The 16,104-nt window shown below is 41.4% G+C and overlaps 1 protein-coding gene across 5 annotated transcripts in view; it reads right to left on the bottom strand.

Annotated features, from left to right (window-relative positions):
• The window catches only part of COL19A1 (collagen type XIX alpha 1 chain), a 393,720-nt gene that overhangs the window by 279,078 nt on the left and 98,538 nt on the right, over window positions 1-16,104 (bottom strand). For all 5 annotated transcript variants that reach the window (XM_059730850.1, XM_019496735.2, XM_059730868.1 and 2 more), the window contains one exon: window positions 15,344-15,388. In XM_059730850.1, coding sequence (XP_059586833.1) covers window positions 15,344-15,388 — 45 coding nt within the window. The remainder of the gene's footprint in view (window positions 1-15,343; window positions 15,389-16,104) is intronic.

The following is a 16,104-nucleotide window of genomic DNA, read 5'->3' as shown; positions in this document are numbered from 1 at the left end:
ATTGGGGACCTACAGTCTCCATAACCCTATGGTCTGATGGCTGGAGAACGGGCTCCAGAAAGTGATAGGCAATGGAACTGAATCAAGATGGTGCATGGTGACCAGTGGCATCCCCCAGGATTCCATAGTTGAACTAGTACTCTTTAATCTATATATAAAAAGGGCTTAGTCCATCTGCCTGTGTGTCTGTCTGGCTGTCCATAATGCTCTTGGGGGGTGTGGCTGCAGCCAGCGCTGCATCAACAATAGTATGGATGTGGAGCGGCAGCAGTGGGGTGGTAGATGGCAGTGGCCACCCAGTGCGCCCATGCTGGGGGGGAGGGGGTGTGCAGGACAGAGGGGGAGGGGGCTGGATGCAGAGCAGGGGGTGGGTTCCAGAGCTGGATGCAGAGCTGGGGGCAGGAGTGCACAGCCGGACAAAGGGCGGCAGCAGTGCAGGGTGGTGGATGGCGGCAGCTGTCATGTGCAAGCTCCCCCCACCCCCGGGAAGTGATGGTGGCGTGAGGTGGTGGGTGGCAATGCTCTGTCCCCCGCAACCCCTCCCACCATCATTCTTGATGTGCAATTTGCTAGTATATTTATAAATGATTTGGATTTGGGTGTCAGAAGTGGACTGGCTAAATTCGCTGATGACACCAAATTATAGGGGGCATGAGGTCACACTAGAGGATAGGCTGATGATTCAGGCCAACTTGGACAGGCTTGCAAGGTGGGTGAATCAAAACCTGATGGCATTCAACATGGAGAAATGCAAGGTGCTCCACCTTGGGAGAAAAAAACCCACACCATACTTACAGGCTCAGCAGTGCTATGCTCACTAGCACCATGACTGAAAGAGACTTGGGGGTCATGACTGACCACAGATGAACATAAGCCACCAATCCAATGTCACAGCCAGCAAAGCAAACAAAACTCTGGCTTACATCTACCGATGCATCTCAAGCAAGACCCAAGAAGTTATCCTCCTGCTTTACTTGGCCTTAGTCAAGCTCCAGCTGGAACTCTACATCCAATTCTGGGCTCTGCACTTTAGAAAGGATGTGGAGAAGCTTGAGGGAGTCCAGAGGAGAGCCATGTGCATGATTAGAGGACAAGAGAGTAGGTCTTATGAGGAAAGGCTGAGAGCCAGGGGACTTTTGAGTTTGGAGAAGCGAAGGCTCAGGGGTGACTTTGTGGCAAGCTATAAGTATACAAGGAGTGTGCATCAGGAACTGGGAGAACGTTGGTTTACCAGGGCACCCCAGGGAAGGACAAGGAACAATGGGAACAAACTGATGGAAGATTGCTTCAGCTTAGACATAAGGAAAAACTTCTTTACAAGTCGAGCGCCTAGGATTTGGAACAGGCTCCCCCAGACATGGTACAGTCACCTGCCCTGGCAATCTTCAAATAATGTCTTGACGCCCACCTTGCTGGGGTCATTTGACCCCGGCTGTCTTTCCTGCCCAAGTACATTGGGGCTGGACCCAATGATCTGGAAGGTCTCTTCCAGCCCCTAACATCTATGAAACTATGAAAATACAGCCTAGACATAACCCAGCATGTTGCATTCTGAGGCTACATACAGACATGTACATCCATTAAAAAGCTCAAGACAGATTCAAACTAACTTGCATAGGTTTCTCTAAGAAATGTTATTTTGGGAGTAAATGTTAGTTTGGGAGCACAAAGAACACGAGTCTGCCATTTTGGCAGGGGGAAGAAACAAAAACCACCAGCACACTATCCTGGGGCTCAAACAGAACCAGGATGGGAGAGGGACACACTGTGCCCCACTGACCCTGCCCAGGAATGCAGGGTGCACCGCTGGCACCACCTCCCCCCCAGCATCTCAGAAGCTCCGCTCTCCTCCTCCTACTGGTCCCAGCTCTGTCTTGCCTGGGGCTAACAGCTAGAAAGCTCAGGGGCAGGGCCTGCTGGGCACTCAAGCCCTAACTGAGTTCTAGTGTGCCTTCCTGTGAGGTGGGCTAATGTGGGGGATACAAAGGAGCCTGCAATGCCAGAACATGGCAACCTACGTTGAATCAGGAGGGGATCAAGAGCAGAAGTTCAACAGACTGGCCTAACCTAAACCAATTAAATTTGATACTACATCTTCCAGGTCCTTCTTAGACCAGGTTCCACCATTTTTAAACCAGTCTACATACATTGAACTTCTGTTCTGTTACAGATTTAGGCTGGTTTCTGATCACTTATACCAATTTATGTGTAATGTCTGTACCTGGCCTAAGAGTGCAAGATGTCACATGACTCAGCAGGAACAGCCAAGTCCTTGCAGTTGTTCAACAATTTTCCTGAGGGAGATGAGCATAAAGACAGTTCTGAACTTGTCTTGACGTAAATAAACTCTGGACACCTTGAGCTTTTGAATAGGCCCTATGGTAACAAAATCAGCAAAATGTTGATATTTAGTCAGAGAGGCTTAAAAAGCCGAAGAATGCTTTAGGTAGAATCGTGCACCTTTTTTTTTTTTTTTTTTTTACAATTCACCTCTGATAAACCAGTAATCCAGCTATGGAAGGATTGTTATTCCATGCCTGCTTAAATTTGTGGTCACCACTACTAAGATTTTTGTAAATATCTTTGGCCTTCTTATAGCATCAAAGCTATATGCATTAGTAGTTTCGACTAACCATGAATCTAAGCAATTTCTTGTGCACCAGGTGTCAGCCAACATGAAAACAGACATCCTGCAAGAGCCACAAACCAAACCTCTTGATCTAGGGATAGTATTAGGAAGGCTAAGGGGACTCTTAAGAACTTTATTTGCTGTAAGGCACAGATCACTCTGCAATCTACAGCTGGCCTTTACCCTCTATTCTTCTTAGGTATGAGAACGTAAATCAAACAGACACCTTTCCCTCTGTATTATATATATTTTTATAGTAAAAGAAAAACCAATAGAATTCAAAATGTTCATCTGCCAATGTTGTGAAATTATATTTTTTGATGTCAGTAAACTGAAAGGCTCTAAACTTAGTTACATATTTTAACATATGCCAATAGGTTGGAAATTTTGTATCTAAGATATTTTATACTAGTTGAGACATAAAAAATAAGAAGTTACAAGTCCTTAAAATATGGCCGTGGGGGATCTTCTATTAATATTTTGATGACAAGCAAAATAGACCACTTCCATACTCATTTCTTAGACAATACAGTGAACATACACATGATATAAATACAGTACTTACAAACTGACAGTAATTTTTTGCATATAAATGCTTAGATTTTTTTTTGTTTGAATTTATATATTCTCTGAGCTATCTTTAATCTGAAAATGGTAGCACTGTCTTAGTGTCTGATGGAATTATCTAAAAACAGCATCTTTCTGCTACCTTTTGATTGGTTGTTCATTATCCTGATCCTTCCAACCCCATTTGTGGGCATTCTTGTGTGCTATATGTCAGGAAGACAGTAAAATACATGGGGCAGATATTACCTTCTCTGTTTATACAGTGCCTTAACAAGGGATCTTTCTTCTATGGTATATACTACTATAAACAAAGGTGAAACTGAATAGTCTATTTCCATTTACTAACTTGTGAATGTATAGGTAAAGAAATATGTTTTTAGGTGTTTTTTTATATATGATTTTTTAAACACAAACATTCTTAAGGAAGTAGAAAGTGATTTACAAGGAAAGATTGTGGTCATGACTGAAGATAAATGTACAGGTTATAGGTGTAAACTCAAGGGAAGGGAAAATTATTTGGGAAACTACAGGAGGCTTTTAATTAGAAGTAATGGAATGAAAGAGAGAAACAAATGTAAGTATCTGGAAAACCTTCTGAACAGCAAAACCTATTAATATCTCTTTTCACCAAGAGGAAGTACCGGAAGCCCTATCTCCTGTAATATTTCAAACCTTATGTCACAAAAATCAGTAAATATATGAAAGGAACATCCTATCGTTGCCAAAAAAAAGAACTAAATGACATCTTTTTTTCCACCGACACAAATACATTAGATATTAATGTGGAAATGCACGTTAGTTAGGATGAGGATATTATGAGTAAACTACGGAAGTGAATGAAACATCATTATCATCATCATTATCATGAATTTATAAATTAAGGTTTGCTCTTGAATTCATAGAAGTTTTTTTAAATCACTTCATTGGCAATATTCAAGTAAAGTGTTGGTAAAAGTTTAAAAGTATAAAACATGTACCTTTCCAAATTCAAATGTTATGCATTTGAAAGTGAACATCACAGAAATTATGTTGCCATATAAATAAGTTCCAAAACCACCAATCTCAAAAAAAGCCCCAAACATTTGGAGTGTTGGATGGAAAGAACAGATAGTTTTTAAGGAAAAGCAGTCAGATAAATTGAGCTCTGCAATTCAGGAGTCCCTAAAGCATAGGAAGAAGAAGCAATGTCCAGCTCCCCCATGCAGCCTTCCCCTTCCAGCCATTTGCAATTTCTCTCCAAAGCACCTGCCCCATCAGACAAGCATTATAATATGATTATATGTATCCCAGAGTGTGATGTGCTTCCCTGTCTTGAATTGGAGATGCTTATTATATACTACAGCAGGATTTAGAGCTGAGCATTTGGAGTCCAAAATTTGGGGTTCCTCTCTCTGTCAAGTCGTTGCTATCTTTATTCGACAATTTGTACCTCAGTTTCTCACCTATAAAAGGAAGCTTATGCCCATCTCAAGGGTGACTGTAGGATTTCACTGACTTCCCTTATAGTGTTTTGTCTTTTGTCAGACTACTAAACACTTTTAGTCTGTCACTGAGCACTATTTCAGGGGGAGGGAAGTGGGCTAAAGTTTAGTTCACTTCCACCAGGTCAAATCACACATTAAGTGTAATGTATAGATGGGGCCTTACATACCAGTCTAAAAAAAAATTCTTGAGGAAATATAAATCATATATAGAAAGAGGGGGTGGATGATGAGATAATGATATTAAAGATACTACAAATGGCCTCAGTATTTGTTACCTCAGCACCAGCTGACTTCAAGCCCAGTAGCCATTGAGAGGCTGCTATGATTTCAAAATCTCTGTCTCAGCTATATTCCATTTGTTTTAGTTTCACGGTAGTTGTCAATTGCAAAACCTCACATACAACCACTTCATGAAGCTGTAGCACATTTACTTAATTTACCCTGGGTAAGAAGTAACTACAGACTACAGTACAGAAGCTAACTGTGGGGAAAAATTCCTGAAGTAAAATGCTGTCAATTATGGATATAAATGTTTATAATTTTACTTTCAATTTTGAAAGAAAAAATGAGCAGCTTGCATAACTTTCCCCCTCCCTAACAACTATATTAGTACAACTCAGTCCTGGTTAGCATTTAATTTGACCTAGTCTTGGGTCATTCCGCTTCCTTGTTTTTCTCTCTTTTAATGTAACCTGACAACAATCAGGACCTATACCAAACTGCACGGTAGGCCTGAAATATTGTATTTACTCAATCCAAGAAAAGGTTTTTTCCGCATTAAACACGAAGGGAAAAAACTCTCATCTTAAACTTGAGTACCAGCGTGGCACAGGCAGCTGCTGTGGCTTTAGCAGTGGCTGTGGAGCCAGATCTCCCGCATTCCCTCAGCTGGGACAGGGGGGGGCTCTTGTGGCAGGAGGAGTACAGGGAAGGCCCTATGGTGGGGGGAGAGTGGGGGAGACTGCAGAGTGTGCTGTCCAGGAAGAGTGTAGAGGAAAGGGTATGCAGTGGAGTAAGCACAGGGTACAGGGAAGACTACATGGTGCAAGGGGGACTGCTGGGGAGACCATGCAGTGACAAGGAAGCTGCTATGGCTCCAGCAGAAGGTTCACATCTGACCCAGGCCCAAAGCTGGAGCCACAGTTGGCCCCAGGCTGGTGCCAGAGCTGTAACTACTGGTGGTGCCTGGCCAGGCCAGGGGGAGCCATTGTGTGCTCTGGGCCCCTGGCCAGAGCTGGAACCAGAACCACTGCACAGGGTAAGCAGTGGTGGGGGTAGAGTGCAGGTAGATGGCAGGGGGGTAGGTGGCACAGAGGACAGGCAGCAGGGGGCCAGGTACAGGGGCAGGAAAGTAACTACAGGGGGAGACAAGAGGCAAGGGTCTGCTTAATCACTGAAGCAAGGTAGGGGGAGGGGGGAATAAATTTAAGATGACTCCAGTAATTGAATTCTATACATAGAAAATTCTATTAATAGAAAATTATACATTTGTTAGAATCTAGTTATTATGGGCTGGTTACCTTAAATTCAAAGTCATCTTGGAGTCAGTTAAATGCAGTATATGGTTTAGAATAGCAGTATCCCTAGTTATTCTGTTTTATAAATGTGGAGTGGGATTTTGTCTGTGTGGCTCAAGTTGAACCTTTGTGTCTGAGGACAAGAAAACAGAAAGAGCTGAAGACTGAACAAACCAGAATTCCTTCTGAAAGAAGGCAGCAAAAGTACATCACATCCACCCCACACCCACAGGCTCAGGATAAGTGTAAAGAAAGAATCAAAGAGAAAGCCTGACACTCATATGAGAGAGTGGAAAACATTAGTCATTAGGATGGGCCAAGGGCTTATTTCTCCACTGTGCCTGAGCTCTACTCAATGAAAATAATGGAAGCTGAATAGGCTGCAGCGGAGCTCTTTAAAAAATCCCATGCTGCTGCCCCAGTGGTGGGGCAGAAGCGACAACTCACATCACCTTCCTTCCAGGACAGTCCCCCTCACACTGAGCCACTCCTCCTCTGGCTTGTTCTGATATCTATTCTCCTTTTAGCAGCTCAGGAAGCCAGCTTCAACAGACACTGTGCAATAGACACAGTAGACAGTGGACAATGGAGACAGGCAATGCCTAATCTATGTCCTAGGGGCTAGGACTCTTTGGGAATAGTAGGTTCAAACCCCCTCTGGATAATCAGATATTTGGGTCTCCCGTTCTCTTGGCAAGTACCCTAACCATTAGGATATTGTGATAACAAGTGGGAGGGTTTTCCTCCTCTTCCGGATCAAACAGTTACTAGCTGTAGTGAATAACATTTCAGGGGGATCCATGAAGTTACATGCCTCCCTTTGTGGAAAAGGATCACAAGAAAGTATAAGGACCAGGATGGTACCCTTCTAAGCAAGCTCAGGGAAAGGGTAGGATGTAAATTCTGCATTAGGAACAAGAAGGTCACTTATGCAGACAAGTACTTCTTACCCACTTAAAAAGGAATTGGATTTGGGTCAAGATTTTGACCAGCACAACCAGTCAAAAGTTCAGCTGACAGAGAAGGCAAGGCGCCAGTCACTTAATCCTGAATAACCTTGTATTCAATGCCTAAACTGAGAGAGAAGATTTCACCTTCTGTTTCCTCCCTTTCATATTTCTTCCTGTGTTCTCAAATTTATGCAAGCCTTTATGCATAGGAACTCCTAGCTAAAGACAGACACTGGATTTCCTTCAACAAGGAACTATAAAGTTAGGACACTGGAAGAAAAGGGCCATGGCAAGAGCACATGGCAAATTTAAAAAATGAAATTAAAAGAAACAAGTTCCTTTTAAAATGGAACGGTGGAAACTAGCTAGGTAGTAGGGAAGTCAATGGAACTATGACAGTTTGCACAAGCTCAGGATCTGACCCAGACATTTTTTTTCATTCTTTTTCTTCCATGTTTTATACTTAATACATTGTAACAGGTACAGTTTAGGCACAGTCACATTTCATTATTCTGGTTCACTTTATTTTCTTTCTTGTTTTGTGTTAGTTACAGTATAATTGGGTGCCTGTACATGAGCGCAGAGGCTGCTCTGATACACTGTAATTACATGATTCATTATTTCTTGTAATTACAGAATGAATTGATTTTGCTGGAGTGTTGTAATTACGTCCAACGTCTCATGTGTCAGTCTCTCCACGCTTCAAAATGGCACCAGGGCACTTATCTGAAGCTCATTGAACAAGTTTTAGTTCAAGCACTTTCACTACCATTTTGAAGCACGGGGACGCTGACACATGAAACACTGCAGTGCTTTAATTAGAACAGCTCTTGGAGCACCCTAATTAAAGTGCTGCCCCACCCCTGGCAGCATGTGTAAAAGTGCCCATTAAGTTCAAATTACCCTATATCTTTTCCTTAGAATATTCCAACTATCAATGAAATGGGAGGAGCACTAAACAGGGCTTGTATATTAGGGCTTGAAGAAGAGGGTTTACCAATCATCTAGCAATGGAACCAATGGAGGAGTTTAGCTTAGACAGTGGCCAACTAAAACCATGTATAAATGTGCATTCTTCTTAAATGTACACAGAATCTCTTAACCTCATTTCAGGTGGATCCTGTCTCTTCCTAGCAATCCTTCTTCTTGGAACAACATTCCATGGTCAAAGAAATCGAAGTCATGGTGGCAACACCATCTGTGCAGTCATGTATTGATCTGCAAGATGCATCTGCTCCTGCCTAGGCCCTTCCCCTTGACTGGAAGATTGAGAATAGCACTTGAGCCCCTGTTCCCTTCACTCCTGCACCCAGAGTCACTTTTGATCTGCTCAGGGTCTCCCCTGGCATTATCACTGGTGCCCACATGAAGTTGCTGTATGAGGTAGTAGTTAGAGGGTCGGATGAGTCTTGGTAATCTTTCCATGCCATCTCGCTTGTCTCACTTTTCAAGTTAATCATATAAGAAATAAGTTTTAAAAGGGCAACATACCTTTTACACACTATTTGTCTCAATGGTATGATAACATAATGAGGAGACAAGCTGATTTACTGTTTCATTCTGGCACTGACAAATTCATTGTATCTGAAAAACTACTACTGGTGCTGCTCGTAATACCACCTATCTCTAGTACTAATGACATTGCTAATAGCAATGGTAACAGGACAATACAGTCAACAGATTAGACTTTCAGTTCTCATGCGGTTGGTCTTCCTTTAGATTATATCAAAAGTGGGCAGACTAGAATAGGATGGGGTTCAGCGTAGACAAATGCAGGGTGCTGCACCTTGGGAGAAGGAATCCACAGCATACATACAGGCTGGGGAGCTCCCTTCTTAGATTTCATAGATTTCATAGACATTAGGGCTGGAAGGGACCTCGGAAGATAATCGAGTCCAGCCCCCTGCCCAAAGGGCAGGAAGTCAGCTGGGGTCATAGGATCCCAGCAAGATAAGCATCCAGTTTGCTCTTGAAGGTGTTCAATGTAGGCGCTTGAACCACCTCCGGTGGCAGGCTGTTCCAGACCTTGGAGGCTCAAACAGTAAGGAAATTCTTCCTTATGTCCAGCCTGAAACGGTCTTGCAGTAGTTTATGACCATTCGACCTAGTCGTCATCCCTTGGGGCGCTCTGGTGAACAAACGTTCCCCCAGATACTGGTGGTCACCCCTGATAAACTTCTAGGTGGCCATCAGATCGCCCCTGAGCCTGCACGTTTCCAGGCTAAAGAGCCCCAGGGCTCTCAGCCTGTCATCGTAGGGTCGGCTTCCCTGATCTCTGATCATGCGCGTGGCTCTTCTCTGGACTCTCTCAAGCTTCTCCACATCCTTTTTGAATTGTGAAGCCCAAAACTGGATGCAGTACTCCAGCTGCGGCCTCACTAAGGCCGAGTACAAGGGGAGAATGACGTCCTGGGATTTGCTTGAGAAGCATCTGTGGATGCAAGCCAGTGTTTTGGTTGCTTTACTAGCCGCAGCACAGAGACAGAAAGGGAAAGCACAGAAACAAAAAGGGATCTTGGAGTCATTATTGACTCCAAAATGAACATGAGTTGCCAATGCCAGACCGCAACCAGCAAGGCCAGCCATAGCTTGTCATGCATCCAAAGGTGCATCTCAAGCCAGTCCAGAGAGGTGATACTCCCCCTCTATGCGACTTTGGGCAGTTACAGTACTGTGTCCAGTTCTGGGCGTTGCACTTCAAAAGGGATGTGGCCAGCCTGGAGAGGGTTCAGAGAAGGGCTACCCGCTTGGTGAGAGGGCAGCAGGACAGGCCCTACGAGGAGAGACTGAAGGACCTGAACCTGTTCAGCCTCAGCAAGAGGAGGCTGAGGGGGAACCTGGTGGCTGCCTACAAACTCATCAGGGGAGATCAACAGCAAATAGGTAGAGCCCTTTTCTCCCCAGCACCACCTGGGGTGACAAGGAACAATGGTAATAAGCTGGTGGAGAATAGGTTTAGGTTAGAGATCAGAAGGCAATATTTTACAGTTAGGGTGGCCAAAATCTGGAACCAACTTCCCAGGGAAGTGGTCCTCGCCTCTACCTTGGGCAAATTCAAGAGGAGGTTGGATGACCACCTGTCTGGGGTCTTGTGAACCCAGCATTCATTCCTGCCTGTGGCAGGGGGTCAGGCTAGATGATCTGTTCAGGTCCCTCCTGACCCTAGCTACTGTGATACTATGATACCTCTTAATGCAAAGAAATAAACTGTGCAGAATAGTAAAAGAACAGCTTACTTTCAAAGCAAGCATCTATCTGCTATAGCAAGTATCACACAAGCTGTGAAATCAGACCCTTCTTCCTGAGCTTGCAAGATATAAGAGAAACTTGGAAGCAACTGGTTTAATTTTCTGGTCTGCCACATTCACTTGTCACCCTTTATATAGCACAGTGAATTTAAACCAGACAGAGATTTACACTGCAGAACACTTCCTGTGTAGAAAGAATTTTGAGAACTAATGGTAGTCACTCTACAGCTTCCTTTTACAAGCCCTGGCTCTTAGTCCCACTGTCTGGCATAACAGAATAAGACTGTCCTATACTTGACTTTCCACAAACAGAGAGTACTCCAACTCCCTGACAAGTCTTCCACTAACCAATTTAAAAATGCCTCCGTATTGCATTGCTCTTTAGTCAGTGCTCCATATAACCTTTGATCGTCTGCTACGAGAGGGCAATTCAAAAGGACCCAGATAGTAGGATGACCATATATCCTGGGCAAACTGGGACAGCACCAATTTACACAGCCCAGTCCTGACCAGTTGTTCAAAAGTTCTAAGCCAGAGTCTGGTGGGAAGGTAGAGCAGCATGGTGCACCAGGCAAGTGGCTGGGCAGGCACTACTGGCTCCTGTGTAGGAGCAAGGCAGGAAGACTGCACCAGGCACCACCATGTTTGCATGTAGCATGTCCTTGCTCTTGCACAGGAGCAGCAGTGCTGGCCTGGTGCACCGAGTGTGGCTGCCTCAAGACAAATGCTATCCCCAAACATAAGTGTCTAGTATAGGGGTTAGCAATTTATGGCCCACAGGCCTAATCTAGCCCATGAAGAGATTGGATCCAGCCCAGGACAGCTGGAGTGAAAAGGGGACCAGCAGTATGCTGTGGCCAGGCAGAAGAGGGGGCATCCCCAGGGTCTCACCTCCTGTCCTGTTCTATCTATTCCCTCCACAGCACCTGCTGACCTCTCAGCCTTACTATGATGCCACTGAATTTAACCCTTTTCATTGCCATTGGTCATTTGAATCAGTGGTGAGCATAAGCGTGGGTTACTTGGATGCTCTATAAGGCAGAGATCTGCAGACTGCTGCACGGTTCTGGGCTGCAACCAGTGTCCTACAGTGGCAAAAGGCTGCAGACCGCTGGTCTAATAGATTTAAATGCTTAATGAGTTTTTATACTCTTGGCACAAAGCTAATTAGAATTGCTCTACTGAACTTTGGTACCTAACTTAACTCCTGCCTAAGTTGAACGTGTCTATTTAAGCTTTAAGTTATATGTGATAACGCAGCTGTGATTCAGATGTCTACAGCTGACTTCCTAACAGATCATATTCTTAACAGCCCTGAATAGAGATTTTGTACTGTAAAGAGTACAGTAAACCCAACAAAGTTCAGTCCTGCTGAATTTAAAGATGGTAAAATTTGCTCAGTTTCAACCGGTCATCTCGACAGAATGGTACAGTCATCAGAACTGAAATCCAGGATTGTTAGTCTGATATTTTTTTGGCGCAAAGAATACTTACATACTTGCATCTAATTTGTCGAAAATTAGGTGCCATTTTAAACAGTGTAAAACTGTGTGTGAACTGACATTATTCTCTTTATATAAAATAAGTCCTGGATAAGGTAATAATTTCTGCAGTAATAACATCTATCTTTCATTTAGAGATGCTAAAAATTCAGACCTTTTAATTCCCTTTGATATTGCTATAGACTTAAAAGATACTGCAACCTAATGTTTTCTAGCAAGGGATTCATTTTGATCACAATGCAGCATTTATACATCAGGACTATATGGGAAGTGTCACATGTGTTGATGAATTTTTAATGATCAAGACCAGCAGCAGTGGAGTAATGGGAAATTAATTTAGCTTTACTGTTCTTCAATATTCATCTGAATTGAAAAGGATCTGAATGATTGATAAAACTTAAATATAGCGCAGTCTGGGCTGCAACTAGAAAGCTACTATGTCTTCTTGCCCCATAGATCAGTAGATGTACCTCTGAAGAGACTGAATTAATTCATTATAGAAGATATGGGCAAGCATTAAAGAAAAAAAAAATCATCTCTTTTTATTTCATGAAAATAACAAAATCTCACAAAATTGTGGCACGATAGCACAGCAAACCAAAATGCTAGGCAATTGCAATAACAAAAGGATTTTATATTTGCTGGCCACCATTCATTCTATTCATTTAAATTTATCTAGAAATCCAAGTACTTTCTTAAGACCCAGAAATGCCAAGCTACATCAGCATAAAGTTATTGACACTGTTCTTTATTTATGAGCAACAGAGTTCTAAGTTATCATCACATTCTCCTCTTCTAACACGGCTATTTTTTAAAGATGACAAGCTACTTTAAGTAGGGACTGTTTTGTGATGTAAAAGGCATTATTAAAATAACACTTTTTAAAATCTTTGGCTCAAAAGAGTTTCATAAACTGCTATATATTATTTTGGGCACCTAGACCTCACTTAACAATCTCATCTAATGCAGTTACAGCTGTGCTATGAGATGTATTAAATAAAAAAGCAAAACCAACCCAAACTGCACCTTTGCTTACATATTCAGGAGCCACCTCTCTGTGTGAAGCTAATGGATCTTTTATGGATTGCAAAGGTTATGTACTTGGGTTTAGGTTACTAGGAGAAGTGTCAGTCTTGTCAATTAGCTAAAGGAAGAACACTAAGTCAGACATCCTAAGAATAAATAGAATTAAAAAATGGAAAAGGTAATGCAATCTGCCCTATTGATACAGTTTGTTTCCTGCAGTATGTATCTCAATGCTTTGCCTAATCTGTATTAAAATTGCTCAGGATAGCAACTCCTCCCTTTTCATTAAGAAACTTACCTACAATAAAACAGTCTCCAACTATCATCTATTTGTATTGCAACTATCATCTATTTGATTTCTTCAAGCATAAAATATGCTTTTTCATTGATACAGAGCTGAACACCCTGTCAACACTTACATTTAAGAAAGGCATTTAACAATTATTGGTTCTTTTAATTAATTCCTAAAGTAACAAAAACTAGATGTGTTGGCTCTGTTTCTACAGAGGGCTGTTACTATAAGTGGTCAGATGTTTTTAAATGATCACCTTAAAGTAAACTGAACAAAGTAAGACTGGCAGTAGCAGCTGGATTCATGTTCATGTGTCCAAACAACATTAAAAACAAATGGAAGTTGCAGCACAGCTGGAAAGGAAGTACTTCTAACAAGCAGTCCTTCTGAACTGAAGAACAGTTACAGAAATAAAGACATATAAATGTTCTGTAAAGATAGAAAAAACTTTAAGAGCAACAAACTCTTTTTCTGAAGCCAAAAGCTGTCCTCACATCTCATAATCTTTAGTGACTCCAGATGTTGACTCTGATAGCTTTGTTATTATTACCAAGTTTGATTAATAGAATATATCTGTTCCTAAATAAACAGAACTTCAAATTTGCTTAAACTTTACTAATCTATAACGCATTTTTTGAAATGCTAATATTGGAAAACTGGCTGAAGTATTTGAAAACACACGGACACTGAAACACTCCTACCTCTAAAAGAGCAAAACTCAGAAGTAACTGTACTTTCCTTTGATCAGAAGTTATTTCTCATATTCCTTTCCTACAACTTGAATTTGATTAGACAAGCTCTCTCACATGGCCCGCATAAAACATAGTACTTAAGTACCTCATGATCTTTAACGCAGTAATCCTCACAACAGACTCATAAGGTTGGGAAGAACAATTATCTACCAATACTTGTGTTCTACTAGAGGTTTCTGGAATAGAAACTTAAACTTTATAACATGCTTTGGTTAAGAGTAATGAGTTAAGAGTTATTTATTACTACAATTTAGGATCAAACAGCCACCACCACATGGCAGCTAGCTGTGGTGTTGCTTCTACCACCACAATGGAGATCCCCATGGCAGCAGTCATTTCTGCCACCTGATCACAGACAGCCTGCCCACTGGTCCCCCTTTCCCAGGGGAGAGAGCAGGCTGTCAGACATCAGGCTCATCAACACACACAGAGGGAAGGGAGCATAAGAGTAACCTCTTATCACCCCCTGGTTGGAGAACGCAATTTTGCAGTGATTTTGTAGAGCTACAGCCGGGGATTGCCACGTGTGGACATAGTACTCTATTTTTGTCATGTTACATATGCAAATCTGAGCCTGGCCAAAGCCTACTGTAAAGATTTAAGGAGGTATACATTTAAACTAGACAGATAAGTAAACCCAAGCTGGGATTCTGCAGAGGAAAGCACAAGGCAGCAGATGCAATAAACCAAATTTTTATCTTGGTTACACTGGTAAGATTCTAGCAAGTCAATTCTGCTGTTGGCTGTCCTCCAGTATTTTCAATAAAAGTTGAGTAAGTGTAGGAGGGCAAAATTTGTTACCTGCTAATCATCAAGTAATGTCATACAGTGATTTTCATTAAAAAATGTCAACTTTTGTCTGTACACTTAACAGATGAGTAATAAGTGTTGATTCTTGCAATTCCTGTATTTATCACATTTTTTAATGATTTGCAAATTACTGGGTAATTACAATTAATATATTCCAAAGCAATCATTTATAAATTGCATTGTAATTCAAAAGATGTAATCATGTACTTTAATTATATTATGCATCTCTTAATGATGTAGTTTACAGTGTGTAAATAAATAGCTACCAATTACCATGGGATAAAGAATACTTGCCTGATTCTAGTGTCTTGTTCTGCTAGATATAGTAGGATTAATATTAAATCTTTTCTACATATACAATTCCTAACAGAGCTACAAAAAAAAAACCTTACACCACTGAGAACACTTTATAATGTGCAATTAATGTGACAGTTTTTCTTGGGTATTTTCTCTATCATTTCCACAGGAGAATACATACATTTTGTCTTTGAAAGAACCAAACAGTTTAGAAATGGCCTCATTGTCAAAAATTAACAAAAGCAGAGTGCACAGATTAAATTGTTTACCTTTTCACCTGGCTCTCCTTTATTACCATCAAGACCACGTTCCCCCTGATATAAAAAAAAAAGAATCATGGACACATTAGTTTAAGAAATTGTTTTATTATACATAATTGCCAATGTATGCAATTTCTATTGCATTTCATTTGTGTTCTGAGTAAGAAAATAAGACCTAGGAAAATTATGCGAACTGGACCATGGATTTATTTTAAAATTTTTTAAATATTTGAAATTTATATAGAAAACTGGAATGCCTTGCTATGGTTCTGGTAACTATTTTTATTAATCATTTTCTTAGTCAGAGGTTCAAATCTTTCTCATTTCAAACCTTTGATCTTAAATCTAGTCCTCCCAGTTTTCTCATTCTGAAGAATCAGCATTTTATTCTTTTTTTATTTAAAAGTATTTATATAAATGTGGCCAGCTAGGTGTAACGTTGTTATAGAAATTCCTTAATTCAATCAAGAGCAGACTACAAAAAGACTTTTGTTTAGCAGTCCTCAAACAAAAATCTCAGTTACTCAAATGCAAAAGCTCTATTCAAATCAATGAATTACTTAGAAAAGGCTGATTACAGCATATGCTGATTCTAAGTTCAGCTGAATCCAGAAAGGTGAGGATTCCAGATCCGAGCATTCTTCCCAAAGCAGATCTATTACTTTCCATTCAAATTAGGGAAGTTTTAGCTGAAGAGATGGAACACAGCTGTAATCAAAAACAGTTTTGCACTCTAGCTACATTCAAGAGTGTTGTGGAGCAAAACCAAC

The sequence above is a fragment of the Alligator mississippiensis genome, chromosome 1 (genome assembly GCF_030867095.1).
Source record: "Alligator mississippiensis isolate rAllMis1 chromosome 1, rAllMis1, whole genome shotgun sequence".
Taxonomy (NCBI): domain Eukaryota; kingdom Metazoa; phylum Chordata; order Crocodylia; family Alligatoridae; genus Alligator; species Alligator mississippiensis.
This window is presented reverse-complemented; position numbering and strand designations above follow the sequence as displayed.